Source organism: Phyllopteryx taeniolatus, chromosome 18 (genome assembly GCF_024500385.1).
Source record: "Phyllopteryx taeniolatus isolate TA_2022b chromosome 18, UOR_Ptae_1.2, whole genome shotgun sequence".
Classification (NCBI taxonomy): domain Eukaryota; kingdom Metazoa; phylum Chordata; class Actinopteri; order Syngnathiformes; family Syngnathidae; genus Phyllopteryx; species Phyllopteryx taeniolatus.
The window spans coordinates 14,096,275-14,117,539 of record NC_084519.1 but is presented as its reverse complement, the minus strand read 5'-3'; the positions used below and the strand labels follow the sequence as shown (position 1 = coordinate 14,117,539).

The 21,265-nt window shown below is 41.4% G+C and overlaps 1 protein-coding gene across 1 annotated transcript in view; it reads left to right on the top strand.

The window, feature by feature from the left end:
* The first annotated feature begins 256 nt into the window (after positions 1–256).
* The window catches only part of phip (pleckstrin homology domain interacting protein), a 31,740-nt gene continuing 10,731 nt past the window's right edge, over positions 257–21,265 (top strand). Inside the window, exons 1-28 of the mRNA XM_061753474.1 lie at positions 257–1,206; positions 1,338–1,396; positions 1,484–1,513; positions 1,662–1,721; positions 4,674–4,824; positions 5,056–5,154; positions 5,695–5,855; positions 7,981–8,202; positions 9,105–9,205; positions 10,116–10,186; positions 10,372–10,472; positions 10,972–11,012; positions 11,267–11,365; positions 11,494–11,650; positions 12,507–12,641; positions 13,637–13,765; positions 13,842–14,067; positions 14,913–15,062; positions 15,316–15,499; positions 16,072–16,174; positions 16,959–17,096; positions 17,300–17,397; positions 17,900–18,107; positions 18,177–18,287; positions 19,097–19,204; positions 20,107–20,231; positions 20,682–20,764; positions 20,835–20,946. Of these exons, the coding sequence (XP_061609458.1) occupies positions 1,167–1,206; positions 1,338–1,396; positions 1,484–1,513; positions 1,662–1,721; positions 4,674–4,824; positions 5,056–5,154; positions 5,695–5,855; positions 7,981–8,202; positions 9,105–9,205; positions 10,116–10,186; positions 10,372–10,472; positions 10,972–11,012; positions 11,267–11,365; positions 11,494–11,650; positions 12,507–12,641; positions 13,637–13,765; positions 13,842–14,067; positions 14,913–15,062; positions 15,316–15,499; positions 16,072–16,174; positions 16,959–17,096; positions 17,300–17,397; positions 17,900–18,107; positions 18,177–18,287; positions 19,097–19,204; positions 20,107–20,231; positions 20,682–20,764; positions 20,835–20,946 (3,302 nt within the window). The 5' untranslated portion in view covers positions 257–1,166. The remainder of the gene's footprint in view (positions 1,207–1,337; positions 1,397–1,483; positions 1,514–1,661; positions 1,722–4,673; positions 4,825–5,055; positions 5,155–5,694; positions 5,856–7,980; positions 8,203–9,104; positions 9,206–10,115; positions 10,187–10,371; positions 10,473–10,971; positions 11,013–11,266; positions 11,366–11,493; positions 11,651–12,506; positions 12,642–13,636; positions 13,766–13,841; positions 14,068–14,912; positions 15,063–15,315; positions 15,500–16,071; positions 16,175–16,958; positions 17,097–17,299; positions 17,398–17,899; positions 18,108–18,176; positions 18,288–19,096; positions 19,205–20,106; positions 20,232–20,681; positions 20,765–20,834; positions 20,947–21,265) is intronic.

Genomic DNA, 21,265 nt, shown 5'->3' with positions numbered 1-21,265 from the left:
ACATTTAAATACAGGTAGACCTCAGTATACCTACGTGTGCAACTGAGCAAAGTTCATTTTCAACAAAAGCTAATATAAACTGTCCAAACAACAGACCAGATAGGGAACAGCGGCACGTTTGCTGATTTTCACACGCCATTCTCCCCCCAATATCGCACTGCATCCCTGTGTTGGCCAACAGCTGTTAATGTGTGTATTTGAGTCACTTCATATGAATTTAAACTGTTTTAGTAAATCCAGGAAGAAGTGTAACGTCGCCATATCTGTGATAATTGCCATAATGTTGCCTCAATGTTTCCATCGTATTCCCCACATTCACGAGGTTTTCCTTTATCATTAGGCTGCGTTGTTGCCCCCTCTGCCGCTAACGACAACCCTTCCCCCATTTTAGTGTCAGGCGGCGTTGAGGAGAGACCGACTTCTTCCGCGTCGAGCAGGCTCCCGAGGAGGGCGAGTGTTTAAGCGACATCTTGCTCGAGTAACACGAAAACGAAATACTTAAGCAAACATAACGTCGGCTCCAAGTTGGCTTTTAACAGCTAGCCCGGCTCCGCACGCGGATTCGGCAGCCATGTTTTACGCCTAGAAATTTCAAGAGTGTCCATCCGCGCGGCTCGACTAATGGTCAGTCATTACTTAACAACTCGTCAAGTGTCGTAGATGTTAAGCATCGACCAATTCGAAGTAAAACAAAAAAAATAATATATTTTTTTTAAACCAACAACAACTCTCTTACTTGAGTAGGCTGCCATTACAACCTCCTCTCTACAGTGGCCTATGCGTGAAACACACCGCTGATATCCCTCCGCCGAGGGCTCGCGTTTTCTCCTTTGGAGGGGGAGGGGGACGTGTATCAAACACGAACAGAAGATTAAAATTCCACCACTAAAATCAACATTTTCCCCCGTATGAGCGTATGTCTGTGCATATTGTACGTCCTTGGCATTTGCGGTGGTGTTTGGCTTTGAAACTCGCCCGGCTGGCACTAGTCTGGGCCTCCGCGCGGAGGAGCACCTCGAGCGGAGGCGAGCCGGGACTGTTTTCGAGCGCCTGAATGGAGGCAGCCTCTTCCTGGTGGATAAACAGTGACAGCTACAGGGCAGCCACCGACACCCAGCGGCCCGGCTCCGGCTCCGGCGCTGCCCCCGCCGAAGCACGCCGAAAACATGGCTTCACACAGGCCGCACATCGCGCAGTTGACTTCTGGTGAGTAGCGGAGCTCGGGGAGCGGGCCGAGGTTGTCGTTTATGTCCCCCCTTCTCCCACCCCGCGCTCGGCAGCCCTCTTGTAACGCAGCTCCCCCGTTCCTCTTCTGTGTCCCCTCCGACCCACACCAGAGCTCTACTTCCTAATCGCCCGCTTTCTCGAAGCCGGACCTTGCCAGGAAGCAGCCGAGGTTGGTGTTTGAGAATCGGGAGGCTCATTTCGAGCACATCAAGGCGGCCATGAGGCGTCATGTTGTCTTTTTTTAATCCATTTTCAGACGCTGATAAGGGAGGTGGAGGATAAGGAGGTAAGTGGAGTGGAGAGATGCGCGGGCGCTGCAGTCGCCCCTTTTTGTCCCCCCTTTTTGCTTCACTTCCAGTAGACGTTTCTCTAAAACGTCACTTTTTTATAATGATGCCACTTAGAAATGTGTTGTGTGTTTATTCGTCTTTTAGCTGCTGCCCAGGAGGTTGGACTGGACCGGACAGGAACATCCCGGGACGTATGAGGATTTGGTAAGGCAGCTTCTCTCTTTTGCAGGGAGAAAGTTTCACACGTTAACTTTACGAATTGAATTTCCCGCATTTTCCACCAATGCATACAGGAAATTTTTTTTGGGGGGGGTATATAATAACAATAAGGGCTTAGATGAGGATTTTTAAGGAGGGGCGGGTGTGTGCGTGGTTGTGTGTGCGCGTGTGTGTGTGTGGGGGGGGGAGGGGGTCAGGTCCTGGTATCCTCATCCAGGTGGTGTCCCACGCAGGTCCTGAAAGGAGAAAGTGGAGTTTTAACGCGCGTGGAATTGTTGCTACGTCACGAGTGTTGTGGGTGCATGCAGGAAGGCAGGCTGAAGTGGACTTGGCCACCGTCTCTCTCGCTCACTTACTTCCAGCCTGCTCCATACACACAACACTCCTCCTCGGCTCAAAACTGGATTATTTGACTAATTTTTCTATTCAATTCATATTTGGATTGAGTCTGGATTAGCAGCTGCCACTCAGGGGGAAAAAAAAAAAAAAAAAAAAGAAGGAAGGTCTTGATGGACGCATTTTTTTTCTGCTTTGGAGGATTTTGTTGTTTTTGGACATGGAGATGAGAGGTAACGGAAACTCTTTTTTTAAATTTAATGTATTATACTCATTATGATCCCTCAAGGGAGGAATTCGACTCACACTCTGCTGTTGCACAACACACGGAGAACCTGATCTCACACACATGCAGGCATGCATGCAAGGAGAGATGTCAGAGTGAAACCATTACCTTTCACTCTGATATCACCTAATGGTGGGGTTGGTGCCTTGCTCAAGGGCACCTCGACAGTAGTCCAGAAGCAGACGAGCGTCTCTCCGACCACTGTTTGCCTTTTTTATTTTTTCATTTGTCCACGCGCCTGGAATCCCAAATTCCGAATCCCAAATCCGTACAGATGAGCTACTGCCGCTCATTTGCATGTGTACAAATAATGCAATTAATTAATGTGGTAATTATGCTAATGAAAAGCACAAATGCAAGCTTTATGGCGTTTTAGGGTGTGGAGAGAATGCACCAACACCTCATGTGTTTGACTACATTTACAAACTAGCCATACATGTGCAGTGGACATGGTATTTTAATGTTAAATAAGATTTAATCAGTTATTATAAACAATTACGGTAAATGAATTTTTTGTGATGTGATTTTTCTCACATGAATTTTCGCGACTCACTTACATATATTGTCCTTTAGCTATACATGGGTTGTTAGAGGATGTGAAGGCAATGTTTATGGAATTATGGAGTAGAGTATATTTTTGCTTGTGCACACGTGCTCTTTCTCTGCATGCCCCACCCACTGCCTGTCAATCAAAGGCTGCGGCCTCTCTATTATTCTCTTCAGAAATACAGCAAATGCTTTTAATTTTTGCTTTGTGATTATGTCACGTCCGTATTGTTTAATTGTTTATTATTATTATTATTTTGTTGTTGCTTTGCTACCTCACAAGTGGATTGTGCATTTATGATGGAGGGATGGAGATAAAGAATTAAGAGTTATTATACCATTATTAATTAGGGCTAATTAGTTAAGATGTATTAATTAAATGAATACACAAAATTTGCATTTATACACGAGAAGAGTTGTGCACGTTTATTTTGCGAAATATTTTTAGTGAATGACGAGCCATCTTGGCATGTTGTGTTATAACCATTACGTTTGATTTAAGGTGTGCTGTGCTACATGGAAATGGACAGTTCTGAAAATGGTTTCTTTTGCAATTATATGCAGGGAGCAATTATGTGCAGACAAAAAAAATGTTAATATCATCACTGAGTGCAGGCGTGTGTGTATTGTGATATGCTGATTACGGCTCCAGTAACAGCAAAAATGTTGGATGCAATTATGGGCGGTCATTAATTGTGTTTGTGTGAGTGTGTGTGTGTGCGTGCGTGTGTGTGTGTGTGTGTGTACGTGTGTGTGTGTGTGTGTGTTACACAGGCTGTTAATGCACTGATAAAAGTACCCCATGATAGGAAACCCCATCTAGGACATTTCTTATCATATTTTAAAAGACAATGTACCGAATCAGAATTAAACACAGATAGTGCCAGTCAAGTGCTATAGCAGTGTACATACTGTAGAATGAGTACGAAAAAATATTTTATTATAGTACAGTGTTGTATGTAGTGTATATGTACATTTACATTTGTAAATGTATTAAATGCACACAAATGTAGCTAACCAAATGTAACCCCCAATTTTATTTTTTTCATGCAACACAAGGTGAACCATTGGTAAATTAAGTATTAACTTCTTGGTACAGAGTTAGTTCATGTTCAATATAATGTATGTTATATATTATTATGTTCCTTGTTTTTTTTTCCTGCTGGAGAATTGTCAAGTTCCATGTGTTCTCCAAGTTCCTGAAAAGTTGTTTCATTTTCAAGGTTTGGATAGTGCTTGAAATTATGTGGCGTATTGTTGTGTATGACTGAATAGATTATCTTTTAGATGAGACATAACATGAAAAATAACGGTGTAAACCTTTTTAATGCCTCCTCCTTTGGCTATAATGTAACAATTGCCTTGATTTGTCGCTCTATCCCATCTGTTTTAATGTGGGTAAAAAAGAAAAGTATTTTTGAATCATCTTAATGTACAAACGCAATTTATTTAACTTAATATTTGTGACGGTTACATTGAAAGTTCCTGAAAAGTAGTATTGAGTGTGCCCTTGTAAAAGTTGTGTATATGTGTGTGTTATTGCTGCATTCATTTTGTGTTCAAGTTGGCAACATAATGCACTCAACTCCAATTAATTTCAAAAAAATATTTTACGACTGGCAGCCGATTGCAAATGAAATAGCTTCTGAAAATAAGTACTAAGGCACCACATTCCTTGACACTTTCTTGATGCTCCCGACAAGAGCAGTTTTCTGCAGTGCTTTCATTCATTTGACCATCTCACTGTGTGTGTATGTATTATTGTGTAGGTGAAGCTGTACCGCCACATCAGTCCTGAGCACCTGCTGCACGTGTGCTCCAGGGTGTGTCCTCTCCTGGAGCGGGACGTCCCAGCCAGCGTGCCGGGACTCACCAGCCTCCTTGGGGCGGGCCGACAGAATCTCCTCCGCACGAGCAAGAGTGAGCGGATTCACGCATCTTATGCTAATCACACATGGACAGTCCCATTGATTCGATATCCTTGATATCCAGCTTAAGGTCTATGTACTAGTACACTATTTAACTTCTTTTTCTACTACTAGTGCCTGGTGTACTAGTAAGTAAAGCCTTAAGCAGGATATCAAAGTTATCAAATAAGTACTGTCCTACTAGTATGCTAAAGTTGTCTTTTTTGGTTGTGGTGTTGCCCAGGTTGCAAGCATGTGGTCTGGAAGGGTTCAGCGCTGGCAGCGCTTCACTGCGGACGACCGCCAGAGCCTCCCATCATCTACGGGAGCCCGGCCAACATCGGTAAAGAACATCTGTTCCATTCAAAATAGCGTTCACTGAGACTCACTGACTGTATACCGTGAACCCCTGCTTATCATGGGGGATACATTCCACACCCACCCGCAATAGGTGAAAATCGACAGTATACTGTATGAGGCCTGTCAGCAAAGTTCCAGGACTGGTGTCATAAAATCTATATATCAAATGGTTGGAACAGGCTTTAAACATATACTTTGCAGCAGACTGTTTTTGCTCATCACAGTCAGTTTTGCATGCGTCACCTGGTGTGCGGCGGGCTTAAAAAAAAACAAGCAAACAAACAAAAAAACAAAATCTCTTGTAGAGTTAATCCTTTAGGTGCTTACTGTGCTGAAATTTAATGAGATTTGTCACGCATGGTGATGCTTTGAACTGCAGCTTTTGTTTGACACGGTGCTCTTAAAACTGCCTGTATGCTAAATGTAACCCTTTTTATAGTTTGAGCGAGGTCCAGACAAATGTTTAAACCTTGGCTGAAGTCTTGTGTCCTCATATTATGTGTCTCTGTACTCTCTGTCCCAGTTGAAACGAGCCACGGTCGGCGGCTGAATGGTTTTTACCGCCTGCGCCAGTTAGTGCCAACCGCAGTGTATCAACACATGAAGATGCATAAGAGAATCCTGGGACATCTGTCCTCAGTCTACTGCGTCACCTTCGACAGGACCGGACGACGCATATTCACCGTAAGTGTGTGCGTGTAGTTGCAGTTGTGAAAGGTACCAAAATAACAAATGTATACAGTGCCACTTTTGGCAACTTTGCTCTTTTGTTGTTCCGTTGTGAAGGGTACTCAAGTAGCGGATTCATACCGTAACACTATTGGAAACCTTGAGTATTTAGCGTTTCATCGCTCAAAATTGGTGAGGGTACCAAAATACAGTAATAGATGTCAAAGGTTGTGACGCGTACCAAGATAACAGCACGTGTGTGTGTGTACTGTAGTTCATGGAAAGTAATGGTTTGCCTCCCCCGTTATTGTCTGAATGAACCGTTTATCCATCATTGTTGTCTTCTGATTGTCTGACTTTATTTAAGGTTTGCATGACAAACCCTGGCTGCTTCCATTTGCAGCTCTCCCGTCTTAAAATGTCTAAAAACGGCTGCTGAGCAGCAAGGAGGGAGGGGTGGTCAGGGTGGTCGGGGGTCTACTAGATTGACTCCACTGTTATCTCTCGTTTGCGTTTGTAGATTTCCTGGGCTGGCTCGCATGCGCCGTCTCTTTCCTCCCGTGTGGCCACTCCTTTGTTCCGTTCCCTAACACCGCCCGCCTTTCTCTTTTTTTCCCGCTTTTCCTCCTCACAACTGGAGAGTAAGTGTTTCCTCACAGGCGCCTGCTGGATAAATGCCAGAATTAACATTCATCCTCCGTCTCCCTCACTTCATCCCCCTGCCCCCCTCCTGTTTGCAGTCTCCTTTGATAATCATATTTATATTGTTTTACCTTGTGATTGACATGTTGATTATTTTTCCTTGACTGTTTGGTTTAACTGTTTGGTTTAAGGAGGCGTAAGCTATTGATGCTCTTTAACAATTACCTTAATACAGTGGTGCCTTGAGATTTGAGTGACCTGACTGATGAGTGTTTTGAGATAGGCTTTTATGTATGTATTTATTTATTTATTTGCTGCTTTGACTTGTGAGTGCAGAGTTGACTCACTTAACAATGAGCAGCAGTTTGGCAGATAGTGAACATTTCTTGAAACGAAAAGGCTTCAAGCTATTTAATGCCACTCCCAGTTGGTTTGCTGTCAAGCTAAACATAAAACAAAGAGTTATACGTTGAGCATGTCAAACAACTAATCAACTTTGCCTTAGAAATGCACCCGCTAACTTAATGCTAACTCATAATGGAAAATGCCATAGACATGCTAACGATTAGCATCAGTAGTCATGGTGGTATAACTTGTTAGGGACCACAGACGGTGAAGCAACACATGTAGACAGACAATATCACATTACTCGCAGGTGTAATTTCTTCATCCTTTGCGAAGAAAGACTCATATTTTTGCAACATATTAAGTCAATGAGAGGAGTGGTGACTTTTCTTTGTTTGTGTGTATGATTGTGTGATACTTCCCCCTGGTGGCCAAGGCGGGCACACCAGAAGGAGCAGCACAATTAATTGAATTAAATCATGATGTACCAACTGTTTAATTCTTTACATTCTATTTAATTGTTATTACAATATGTTTTTATAAAGTGCAATATTATACAGTGCTATTTTCCTTATTAAAATAGACTCTTATCTCAGGGCACCACTGTACGTCTGAAGAGTTGCTCATTAGCACTGGGAAGGTCTTGTGAAGGGTAGCAAAATAACAGACCTGTACTGTACCACATTTTGGCAAAATAATCAATTTGAAGGTTACCAAAATAACACATCGGTCCTGTATCACTTTTTGCAACATAATGTTGTTGTGTTTCCACTCTAAATTTTAAAGGATATCCGTAACACTTTTTGGCACCCCAATGTTATTGTGGTTGCTTGAAAAACGGTACCAAAGTACAGCATGTGTTCTGTACCAGTTTTTGGCACCTTTCTGTTTTTGTGAACCCAATTTTAAAAGTTATTGGGGTGGGGTGGGATACTTAAATAAAAAATCCTTACCGTTCCACTTTTTGGCAGTTGGCACCCTGGTGTTATTGTGGTTCCTTCTGCTTCTGTGGTCCTATTGTGTGGGAAAAATTCTGAAAGGTACCAAAATACAGATCCGTACTAAACGACATTTTGGCACCCACACATTCATTTAAAAACAACGTTAAAGTTGGTCTTGATTTATGGACTGCTTCCTCTGACTTTGTCCTAAGGGCTCTGATGACTGCCTAGTGAAGATCTGGAGCACAGACAACGGCTGTCTGCTAGCAACGTTGCGTGGGCACGCCGCCGAGATCTCTGACATGGCGGTGAGCTACGAGAACACCATGATTGCCGCCGGCTCGTGCGACAAGACCATCCGCGTGTGGTGCTTGCAGACGTGCGCGCCGCTGGCCGTGCTGGAGGGCCACGCCGCATCCATCACTTCCTTGCAGGTGAGGAGTCCCGAGCTATGAGAGTTCAGTGTCCCACCCCTGTATTGTGGTTCATCGTTCGACAGTGTGCAACCCCCCCCCTATTACAGTTCATTGTTTGCTTGACAGACACTTCCATGTTAGTGAATTATTTTAGTTTTTTAAATGTTTCTGCAAGTCGGAATTTACAGTTATGCGCTTTCAGTGTACTACCACGTTGTGCAACATGTCAGACAGCACTGAGGTCTACTGGAAGAGATGCAGCGTAATTAAGAGCAAGTAAAAGAGACAGAAAAGGACACCAACTGTTGTCGTTGTTAATGCGATTTTCATTTGTGCTATCCGTTAGTTGTTTTCACACAGCAGAGAAAATGTATGCCTTTGAGCATTGTTGTATTCTCTGCGCTGTGTGTTTTCTAAAGAAGCATTTTTTTTTAAGGTGTGTAATTACTGTAAGAATTATGCTCATTTCTGTCTGCCTGTCTATTGCATTTCGTATTATATGTTGGCATTAAGCTAGCGGACTTTTGTTAGACAAAATTATATGATTAGGGAGACTATATTGTATTTTTAAACTCCAAAATGTTCTAAGTTTTTGTCTTGTCAATTTTAAAGTAAACTTTAACTGGGAGTGACAAACAGCTTGAAGCAAGCACGCAATGGCTCTAATTTGGAGAACTGTGTGAGCGAGAGTGAGAACAAGGGCCAACGAAGACTTTAGTGTGTTTTTATAAGTTGAAATGTGTTTAAACCGTGTGGTGGCAGGATCAAAATTATTATTATTATTTTTAAATGGTCTCCATCGTGGTTTTTCATCAATTAAGGGTGGGTTTGGAACGTATTCCCTGCGATAAACAGGGGTTCACTGTATTTTATGGTGGTTATTATATCAGCTTATTATGATATACTGCTTGTGTTTGCAGTTTTCTCCTCTGTGTAGTGGCTCCAAGCGCTACCTGTCCTCCACGGGCGCCGACGGCACCATCTGTTTCTGGCAGTGGGACGCACGTACACTCAAGTTCGGGTGAGACACAGATGCCACTGTAATGAGTGTTCTTACATTTTCTTTAATGTATATAAATAATAATGTTATTATGAACAAATGGCCAATACAGTGGAATCTCCAAAGATGAACGCAATTTGACAGTTTTCCCCTAGGAAATAATGTGAATAAAATGAATTCATCTCCTTTATTAAAACCTCCTTGTTATGTTGCGGGTCAATTTGAACCTTTTAAAGTTTAAAACTCAAGGCAAAAGAAATAATAATAAAAATTGAATAAAACTTCTGCTGGCCTTTTTCTTTTTCTGTTTCTATTCTCTATATTTTAAAATATCTTTGAATTCACATGGTATATTAAGTATGAAAATAAATATTTCCCACTTCTCAAAGAGTGGAGTCACAAAGTGCACTGTTAAAATACCCCAAAATATAGTCACAAACATACAGTTAAAACAATCCAAACAATAAATAATATCTCAATATTCAAGTCTTAAAAAGACAGAGAGACAATATTGACTAAATTGATGCTCCAATATTCACAGAAAAAAAGTTTTATTTGAAAAAATATGAAAACACTAGTAGTCAAACTGCAGTGGATCACATTGACCCATGAACATTTTTGGGGTACCAAAGAAACAATGTAACAGGAGGCAATATTTTAAGTTACAATATAACATTTACAACTCTGAAGCAATTCCACAGAGAAGTGAAACGCTTGTCCTTTGACATCTGACAGAAACGGAGAGGAATCAGGAAGGTGTTTAATTACATCCCTTGGTGTTGTTTTATAGGTATTGCCACATAGTAATAATTCATTGTATCACTCATATTAAGTTCCATTTCCTGTTCCATGGTTGTCATGGCACTTTCCTCTCCTTTGCCATCACTGGTGGTGCTGTCTTTGATGACATCATCTTTTCCCTTGCACCCAGTCAGAGGCCTAGTAAGTTCACTGAGCGTTCCAGACCCGGCGTCCAGATGATGTGCTCCTCCTTCAGTGCAGGTGAAAACAACTGTTTAATCTCAAACTTGTTTGTTTACAAACTACACCATTTGTACACCAGGAGATGACTTTAAAATACCAAATTGAATAGAAGAGTGTTTTTTTTCATAAAACTACAGCATTTGTACACCATGAGATGACTTTAAAATACCAAATTGAATAGAAGAATATTTTTTTTCATACAGGTGGGATGTTCCTGGCGACAGGAAGCACGGATCACATCATCAGGGTGTACTACTTTGGCTCAGGACAACCAGAGAAGATCTCAGAACTGGAGTCCCATACAGTCAGTAAAACCAGTGGACATTTAGACTCATTTTAGTTCCTATAGCCGATTGTGTCAGGCATCTGTTAGGAGTGAAGTGTTTATAAGTGGGAGGCATACGAGTAAACCTATCACGCATCTTAAAAATAAAAATAAGGATAGAATAGAATAGAATAGAATAGAAAGCCTTTGTTGTCATTGTATGCTACAAATACAGTACAACAGAATTGGGGTCCAACTCCAAGTTTTCCCATCAAAAATGGGGAATAGAAACAAATAAAAAAAACGATATTAAATATAACTAAAAGATGTACCCAATAAATAATTGTAAGGCACAGTGAAATAACGTTATGTAGAAAAAAAGGGAGGACTACTTTATATTTGAGTTGTGGTCATTATGTGTTTAAGTAGTACAGAATTGGGGTGCAGTGTCTATTATTGCAGATGCCACTTTGTAGGGAAATAGCATAATTTGGAAAGCTGTCTTACTCAGACTGGTTCCATATTTTTTGTCAACCAGGACAAAGTTGACAGCATCCAGTTCTCACACTGCAGTGATCGGTAAGTTTGTGTGTCTGCTTGTGTGGCAAGTGAGTTATTGTTATTTTTTTGTTTGTTTTTTTGTAGCACATATACTGCAGTTTGTTGTTATGGAAGCTGTGGGTAACTAACTGACTTGTCAGCAGGAATGCCTCCTTCACTCATTGGCTTATACATGAACTGGATACACATTAGTTGTTGGATGTGAGGTGTTGTTTACTTAAGAGTTTTTGTGTTACTTTAGCTACTGCATGAATGTGTGTGTGTTTTTTAAGGTTTGTGAGCGGCAGCAGGGACGGCACAGCGCGCATCTGGCAGCTGCACCCTCAAGGCTGGAGGAGCATTCTACTGGATATGCAGACCAAATTACCAGGGTATGTGTAGTGTACTGTGAACCCCCGTTTATTCGAACTGCCCTTAATTCTAAATTATATACGTAGACTAACATAAATTGATTGCATTGCATGTATTGTTTGTAAAATAACAATATGGGGCTTCTCAGAAAGTACAACCCCCCAGCGCTGGAAGACAAGGTGACCAAGCTGAAGGTCACCATGGTGGCGTGGGACCGCCACGACAGCATGGTGATCACCGCAGCCAACAACCTGACACTGAAGGTGTGGAACTCCATCAGCGGGAACCTGGTTCATGTCCTGATGGTACGTATGACTCTTCAAACCATAATGGCACAACTCCTGTTTCTTTTCAGGCATGGGTTCTTGAAACCTTTTTCTACTCGTGATAGACGTGCCTACCAAATTTCATGTTGATCCGTTAAACTCACTTCGGGGGTTGGATTTTCAAACTCCGCTTACTAGGATTTTGTTTTATGGCGAGTCAACAAATTTCGTAGCCTTGCTTTGCCCACACAAAATGACCCAAACTTAAAATTTCGGCAAATTAGTCTCACCCATCTGTTTAACATACAAGCTTCAAATTTGGTAGCAATCGGACAAAATCTCAAGGAGGAATTCATTTTTGAAGCAACCCTAGAAATGGCCAAATTGTTCCTAAAATGGCTGCTTCAAAGCAAAATGGCAAACTTTCTGTCTCTTTATGGGGGTGTCTTCTTGAGACCTTGATGTGGGTCTACTCATCATAAACATGCATACCAAATTCCATGTTGCCAAGTTAAACTGGTTTCAGGGGCTCAATTGGTAAAACATTTCAGATTTTGTAGGACTGATGAGTATTGAGCCTCAAAGTGTGGCTTCAAACCAAATTGTCAGAATTCCTGTGTCTTTCCGGAATGCCCTTTTGAGACTTTTTTTTGTGTGGGCCTACTCATGATCTCATGATAGACATGCATATCACATTTCATGTTGCTCAGTAAAACTGTCTGGGAGGGCTGAATTAACTAATTAACAACAGTGCATCGTCGACCCAGTACATTTACAGAAGGTGCTTTCAAATTGTAACCGACACTGCTAAAAATGTTCCAGTGCGACGACGCCTTCAAGGACACAGCGCGACGTAGCAATGTCTAAACTCATTCTGGACGTTTCATCTGGACAGGGTCATGAGGACGAGGTGTTCGTCCTGGAGCCCCACCCCTTCGACCCCCGCATCCTCTTCTCGGCGGGGCATGACGGCAATTGTATCGTGTGGGACCTGGCCAGAGGCCTCAAGATCCGCTCCTACTTCAACATGGTGAGCTGGCACTGACAAAAAAAAAAGATCTGCATTTCTTCCTCTTCTTCGTCCTACGCACACGTGAGGCAGATGTTTTACTTCAATTTCGGCGTCTGGAATGCATGAATAAATGAATACACTTAGCAACAGAATGCACACTGGCTCCTAACAAAGCGTCGCTCCAGCTGCTAGTTAAAATTTATTTCAAAATTGATAGTAAGAGTAGTAAAATATTGTGTCTTAAAATCTACTAAAGTAAAAGTAAACCAATTTAAGATATACAGTAGATATGAGTTTAATTTGTAACTCAAATCCTTGGAATTTAAAACACTCCTATTTTATGTCATCTTTCCCCATTGAAATGAATGAAATTACCAAAAATCAATTCCTGCGCCCTCCCAAAAAATGTTTTGTATTGTTTTTAATAGGAAAAAATAGCATATTTTACTTTATTAAAACATAGAAAATGACAATGAAATAGAATATAAAGAATTAAACAGTTTTTGTCACATTTTTCCTTCAATTCAATGGGGATTGTGCTGCTCCTTCTGGTGTGTGTGCGCCTTGGCCACCTGGGGGCAGCATAATAGAGAAATCGTGTTTTGAATTATCTGTTAGTATTAAGCTAAACTGACTTCTAAGGCTAAGCTATTTGGTTGTTTTAAATACGCAAGGTGTAATTCTCTTTTCATATTTAATTTGACAGTAAACTTCAACTAAGTGAGGCCTGAAGCCTCTTGGGAAGAATTGTTGACAATCTGCCAATCTACAGATTGTTGAGAAGTGAGTTGAGTTGCGTTCGCAGCCACCATACAGTGCTCATATGTCAAATTTGCCTGCAAGTCAAAGCAAAAAAAATTTGGCCGAACAACGCCTCTTATTTTGAAGACCTAAGTCTGGTCTCTCCATGCCAAACCATGCAAGTGAAGCTGAAAGTCACAACACCGTTTATGACACACTCTTAGGTCATTGAGTTGTACCTAATAAACTGACAGGTGTCTGCATTTCCCCAGATCGAGGGTCAGGGGCATGGGGCGTTGTTTGACTGCAAGTGTAGCCCAGACGGTCAACACTTTGCCGCCACCGACTCCCACGGTCACCTGCTCATCTTCGGCTTCGGATCCAGCAGCAAGTACGACAAGGTGAGGTCACACGCGCGGACATGCACATGTGTAATGACGTCATCGGATTTATTGAAACTATTCTGCTGTATTCAAGATCGCCGACCAAATGTTCTTCCACACCGACTATCGGCCGCTGATCCGAGATGCCAACAACTACGTGCTGGACGAGCAGACCCAGCAGGCGCCTCACCTCATGCCTCCTCCCTTCCTGGTGGACGTGGACGGCAACCCCCATCCACCCCGATACCAACGGCTGGTGCCCGGCCGGGAGGGCTGCCGGGACGAGCAGCTCATCCCACAAATGGGCGTAACCTCCTCAGGTACGAGTGTGATGCCGTCAACCCTCCTTTTGTTTTGTTGGATTTTGTTCTTTAATCTGGCCCACAGACCATTTACGTTAAGATCATTTATTTCCAGAGTCCTGTAATATTTATTGCATTAATTTAGCTATTTGGTTCTTATCTCATTAAATATTTCATTCAACAATTGATTTATTGTAAAAATAATAAAATGCTAAAATATATTTTTATTGTATGAAATAATTGCGTGAATAATTATAATTCAATTATAAATATTAAAAAGGAGAAACATATTTTTCATCAAAATAAATGATTTTACATGCAAAATATTAGAAAAACAAACTGTTTAACATTTTTATTTGATCAGTTAATTGGTAACAGAATTACTTTAAAAATGCTTTTTGCAGGTCTTTGCGTGCAACATAAAATATTTTCATTAAATAAATTCATTCATGATATATAGAATGTTTTCATAAATATAAACTTACATAAATAAATCATTAATTACCCCCCCCAAATTCTAAATTCATGGAACAAATAATACTGCACTCTTGATAATGTAAAATATTCAGAGGTTGTCCGGTAGTATTGTCGTGGTTGTCTACAAACAAGACGTTTCCAGTTAGACTGAAAGATATCATTGTTATCATCTGCCAACACAAGAACGTTATTTGACTTTTAATGTACTTAACGAGATTCCTTTAGGGGAACAACTACACTTTGTTAATTAACAAGCCACTTAATGCTACTTACTGACTGCTCATAATGAAGAGATAATTAAAAAGGTGAAGGGCTACTGTAACAGACGCCGTAGTTAGCCCGTGTATTCATTCACACGTATTTATTTTTTTGGGTCTGTTTACCAGGCTTGAACCAAGTGGTCAGCGAGCAGGCGGTGGACGGCCCCAGTCCTCTGGACACTATGATCCAGAGATTACAGCAGGAGCAGGACCAGAGGCTGGGCTCCAACGAGACACCTGCTGCTGCTGTTACTGCGAGCTCCCGAGTCGGTAGAGGTATTTATTCTTTGTGAATTATATCTGAGGCTTAGTAAATTAGCTACATTATTCACTTTTTCATGGAAATAAGCAGCATTCATTTGCCGCGTTGGCCCGGTTGGTGGCACACTGCAAATGACGGCATGGCAATGACGCATGTCCTTCAAAACATAGTAAAAATGTTGTAGAATCACATATAAGGGCCATACCATGCATTACCTATGTCATCACAAATGTAAGCTACTGGTTCTCTTGCCATTTTATCCTTCAGCGTCTGTGGGTTCTCCGTCAGAGGTGCCCTCACCACCTAATGTGGGCCTCCGTCGCAGCGGGCAGATCGAGGGCGTGCGGCAGATGCACAGCAACGCTCCGCGCAGCCAGATGGCCACTGAGGGAGACCTGGTAGCATGGAGCCGCCGGGTGCTGGTGCCTGAGCTGGAGGACGCCTCAGTCAGGTAAGGCACAACAACAACGCAACACACAATAAGTCCAATACAGGCAAATTATACTTTTAAAGTGCAAAATAGCAATTCAAGTTCACTTCAGTTATATCAATATTGGATCGGGACACGTCTTTTTTTTTAAAGATAGTTTTACCCTTCCCACACCCTTTAAACACTTTTGAACTTATTAAAACACACGTAAAGGTATTAAAAGGAACTTTCTAAAGTATCCCGTACTCACGTTTGCAAAACAATGGGCGACTATTGTACAAAATCACTTTGAGGAAATGAAAAGAAGACCCTCTCGCTCACAGTTCTCCAAATAAGAGGCAAAACCTGCTTTGTAACTCCCAGTTGAAGTCTTTGGCATAGCGTGGTACTACATTGAAGATGATGAAATTCGGACTTTCCTTGTATACTATAAAAACACATGAAATATGGTATCTTAAAAATCAGCGCTTTAGTGGGGGCAGGAAGAATGAACCACATTATAGCGGGAATCACTGTACACTTTTTTGTTACTGTGGATTCTTTGTGTGCTGACTGTGTGTGTGTGTGTGTGTGTGTCTGTGTTGATCGTGAAGGAAACAGGTGAACTGGCGAGAGGCTAAAGGGGAGGAGGAGATCAACATTTACCAGTCAGAACGCCGGAGACGCACCATCCACTCCCTGCCCAAGGAGAGCAGAGTAAGACTTTTAACACATTAGCATACAAACCTTCTTGTACTTTCACTTTTATAGACAAACGGTATAAATGGCACTGTGTAGAGCACAGACCTCCGCCAAAGGTACAAAATTGTACACCTTCATATTTACTCACTGGTGAAAACAAAATTATACAAATATGTATTATATATTTTGTTAATATTATTCTGAACAGAGCAGTTGAGTAAATAAACCCCGAAATAGGGTATATTAAAAAAAGAGTTGTTCATGTTTGTAAATGGCAATGTTTTCTTCATTCCTGTTGTGCTATTGAGTATATACTGTATTGAACATCTATTGGCATGGCTAATGAAGATGTATATGAAAGGGCTAATATTGATAATTACTGCATTATTCACTGAGCTCTGAAAGAAAATGTTAATAAGTATGTATTTTATGTTTGATTCATATCCACACCAAAATGTAGTGGGCTCTTTATCTTTAACCAATCCCCCCAGCCCCACGCACATATCCTTCAAGCGGCCCTCCCTTTTTGTTTCAACAATTCCTCTCAAAATGGCTTCCCTCTTGCTGTGGACTTTTCAAAAGCAACACCTGGTCTGTAATGGTTTTAAAAAATGGAGGAACATGTCTGCATCCAATATAACAAAAAAATCTCCTTGGTGGAGATAATAAGATGCGACAAACTCACCTTGGTCAAGGTCTACCTTGCCTCATTTTTCCTGACCTGATTATTGTCCCGCTAATGGTTGTTTAATGGACTCAGTCCCGATGGCTTCGGTCTTTACTAATTCCTGGCTCACAGGTTCATCCAACTTCGGAGAGCGTGGCTGATGAGGGGAGGCGGAGTCAGGGTAACCACGGTTACCAGACCCGAGCAGCTGTGGAGGAGACGAGCCGGCAGAGCGCCGAGGCAGCTGACGATGATGACAGCATTTCGGAGGTAGAACATACCAAACATATGCATGTTTGGGCTCTATTGAAGATTTCCTTAAATAGAGGCGCTTGAGTTTGAGTATTTGCCGAGTCCCGATCTGACACTTTGGCTATGCTTTAAGAAGAAAAAAAGAGTGCGCATCTAAGTTGTTTCAACTGTCTACCATTTTTTTTTATTCAACTAAAGGTATCAAATTTGTGTGTTATCAGGGCGAGACGGAGGTGCGGCAGATCAACGGACACTCGTCAGAAGAGGAGAAGGATGAGGAGCAAAAAGAGCCATGGCCTGATGATCACAGCAGTTCAAGGTTTGGCTGGGCGTTATGGCCATCAGATGAAATCAGATTTTTTTTTTTTTTAACCCCTTTGCTGATAGAGAAAGCAAATGACAATGACTTTATAATTTGGTCCCTCCCCTACATGGATTCTCTATATTTCTCCTGATACCAAAGCATTCACTTGCATCAACTTCCATAGAAATAATAATAATATATTAAATTATTTTTTTTATTTTTTTACAGAAAACAAAACAAAACTGTGCTTTCTCTTGGAAAATATTCACGTTTGTCAAAACAAAAAGCACAATCCTTAACAACTTAACATTTGTAAATTGTACATGATAAAATGAGCCGAAAAACGTAATTGCTTCACTGGTCTTTTGGTAAGAGTGTAACTAACGATGAGTAATGCTAATGATCAGCCCCAGTTCAAGGTCAGCGCACATTTGTCACCGTGACTGTCCATAGCCACTGTAATGTATGTAAATGAGGACACAAACTCCATCTTGACATTGTCGTCTTGTCCGCACAGTGACTACTCAAGCGATTACTCAGACTGGACGGCCGACGCAGGCATCAACCTGGAGCCGCCCAAGAAAAGCGTGAAGGTGAAGAAGAAGAGCAGCAGCTCGGAAGAAGATGGCGACAAGAAGCGAGATCCCAAGAAAGAACGCAAGAAGGACAAAGCCGACAAGGACTGCACGCTACCAAAGAAGAAGAAGCCAAAGGAGAAGAGGAAGGTTTGTCATCTTCCAAAAAAATAAAATAAAGAAGTCTGATTTGTTAGAAAATCATGTGTTATCTGACAGAGAGCAGAGTTGCAGGACCAAGGGCTAACTTTGGAGGAGTGGCTTCCCTCTTCCTGGATCACAGACCTGCTTCCCAGGAGGTGTCCTTATATTCCACAGATGGGAGACGAGGTACATTAAGATAAGATTCTGCTGTTACAGCAACACACGGCATATTGTTTGAAAAAATAAAAACAACAATAAATAAATAGAATAAAAATTCATAGTAAGAAACTTATATACGCTGTCTTTTTGAACAAAGTTGTTAATTTCTTTCTACAGCAGAAGAAAAAAATATTGCCTACCAGTTTCTTCTTTTCTCAAATACAATTTAACAAGTAATATTTGATTTTTGTCAACGGAAGAAAGCGGGAAGTTTTTGTGGAGAGTTTTTTTATTTGTTCAACTATGTTTTGGGTGTTTGTCACAAGGCAGTTTTAAGCTTTGACTCGGTTAGCATAACTAGAACAGCCGCACACACCCATACTTCCTCACATACTGGGTGTTTATTTACTCAACCACAGAGAGTACCATACCTTTATTTGTACAAATGCTTATATAAGTAATCATTTGTTTTTCTTGTAATGGCGTTTTTTGGGCGTGAGGCCTTTAATTCTTCAGTTGCAGGTGCATTGGATGTTTCTCACTGAACTCTATATTTAGCTAGTTTGCACAGCTGCTAATATTAGCGTTGAGCCCATTAGCGTTTCCTCAAGTAGTCACTATGGGATGTTAAATAAAGGAACTGAATAGGGTACTGGGCATGTAATAGTGATGGGGAGAGGAGGAATACATTTGTATTTCGTACAAATGTAAACCTTTCTGTACTCTGGAGCTACATGAAAAATGTATTTTCTCCTTATGGCAAAAAAACGGGGGCATTGTTTCAAGATAATAAAACGGCTTGTTTTGACATCTCGTGTAATGCTGTGTGCGTGCAGTTGTACTACTTCCGTCAGGGCCACGAAGCATATGTGGAGATGGCAAAACAAAAGAAGATTTACAGCATCAATCCTAAGAAGCAACCCTGGCACAAGATGGAGCTGCGGGTAAGAGAATTCTATTACTTTGAAACAGTTGTCTCAGAAAAAATAATAAAATAATTTTCCTGACCTTTGTAAAAGAGAGGCAATAAATGTTTGTGGCTGCTGCAATGTTCACTCCTAACAACTTGGGTCCATGATGTATTCATATCGTCAGTAGTGAGTTTGTACTGCTGTGTGTGCTACATGTGAGAGGTAGTCAATTACAAAACAAGCAAAATATTTTAACACCACCAACTAAAACATGCAGTTTATTGGGATTCTAGAAATTATATCTCACTCGGATGCTTTTAGCCTTTCCATAGCCTAAAGCGGATCTGAATGATTCAACTTTCTGTGGACCATGCCGGGGTTGGGGATAATGATAATGGGGATAACAGGACTGAGCGTAAACTTAGGGACACAAAAAAAATCAATTCAAATTGTAATACGATAAGGAGTAACACAAATATGTAAAAAATATAACATTTCTAAAGGATTTGAATATCATTTAAAGTAATTTTAGGAGGCAGGGACAGGTAACGTTTGCTATTTTTCCTGCTATAGTTCAAGTTAGTTTAAATTAATCTTTTAAATTATAGTGATTAAATATGCAATCAAATCAATATACAGGGCATATTGTATTTTACAGTTAATTTAATTGTGCATTTCTACATTTTATTTCCTGGGAATTTTAAAATAGTTACTTTTTAATCAATTAAATGCAATTGGCTGGCCACCAGTTCAGGGTTTACCCCGCCTCCTGCCCGATGATGGCTGGGATAGGCTCCAGCACTCCCGTGACCCTTGTGAGGATAAGCGGCTCAGAAAATGGGTGGATGGACTTTTTAATCATCCCGGTTTTACTCATCAGATCATTAAAATAATGTGTGTGTGTTATGTGTGTTTTTTGTGTTTGTGCGTGTCAGGAGCAGGAACTGATGAAGATTGTGGGGATAAAATACGAAGTGGGCTTGCCCACGTTATGCTGCCTCAAACTGGCCTTCCTGGACCCGGACACCGGCAAACTGACTGGAGGATCCTTCTCCATGAAGTAAAGATCCCAAGCCACCCTCCTAATTATTTGTATTTATTTATGTATTTAAAATTGGCACGGTGAACGACTGGTTAGCACAAATGCTTCACAGTTCTGCAGTTGTGGGTTTTTGAATCTTGTGTGTGGTTTGCATGTTCTCCCCGTGCTTGCGTGGTTTTCTGCAAGTTCTCTGGCTCCCTCCCACGTTCCAAAAACATGCATGTTAGGGTCATTGAAGACTCTAAATTGTCCATAGGTGTAAATGTGAGTGTGAATGGTTGTTTGTCTATATGTGCTCCGTGGTTGGCTGGCAACCAGTCCAGGGTATACCCTGCCTCTCACCCAAAGTCAGCTGGGATAGTCCCGGTCACCCACCACGACCCATTGAAGATAAGCGGTATAAAAAAAAGGATGGATCTACGGATTTTTTTTTAATTTAAAGGCGACCCTGATACTTGTGTGTCACAGGTACCACGACATGCCAGATGTCATTGACTTCCTGGTGCTGCGGCAGCAGTTTGACAACGCAAGGAAGCGGCAGTGGACTATAGGTAGGGTATCAACGTGCAGGTTTGTTATCGTAAAGCGGATACACATTCATGCGTGATCTCCTGTGTGCAGGCGACAGGTTTCGCTCGGTGATCGACGATGCATGGTGGTTCGGCACCATCGAGAGTCACGAGCCGTACCAGCCGCAGTACCCCGACAGCTTGTTTCTATGCTACAACGTCTGGTAACATCGCACAAACATTTTAGTCCTGTTGTGTATGATGTTGGAGAGAATGTTTATGCAGCTTGGTGGTCTAGTGCAGTGATTGTCAACTGGTGGGTCAGGACCCATTTTTACTATTTTAATACCTAGTTTTTCACCAAGTGGTTGGCAGCGGTTACATACTTAACTTAATTCAATGATTTATAATACATTGATAATGTAAGAATGCGATTGCAATATTTAAATACTGACTTGCCTATATTATCCTTAAAATATGCAGTTAATCCTTGCCGTTCAAAGGTCTAAAAAATGCTACGGACACAAAATGTGCTTTATTTTT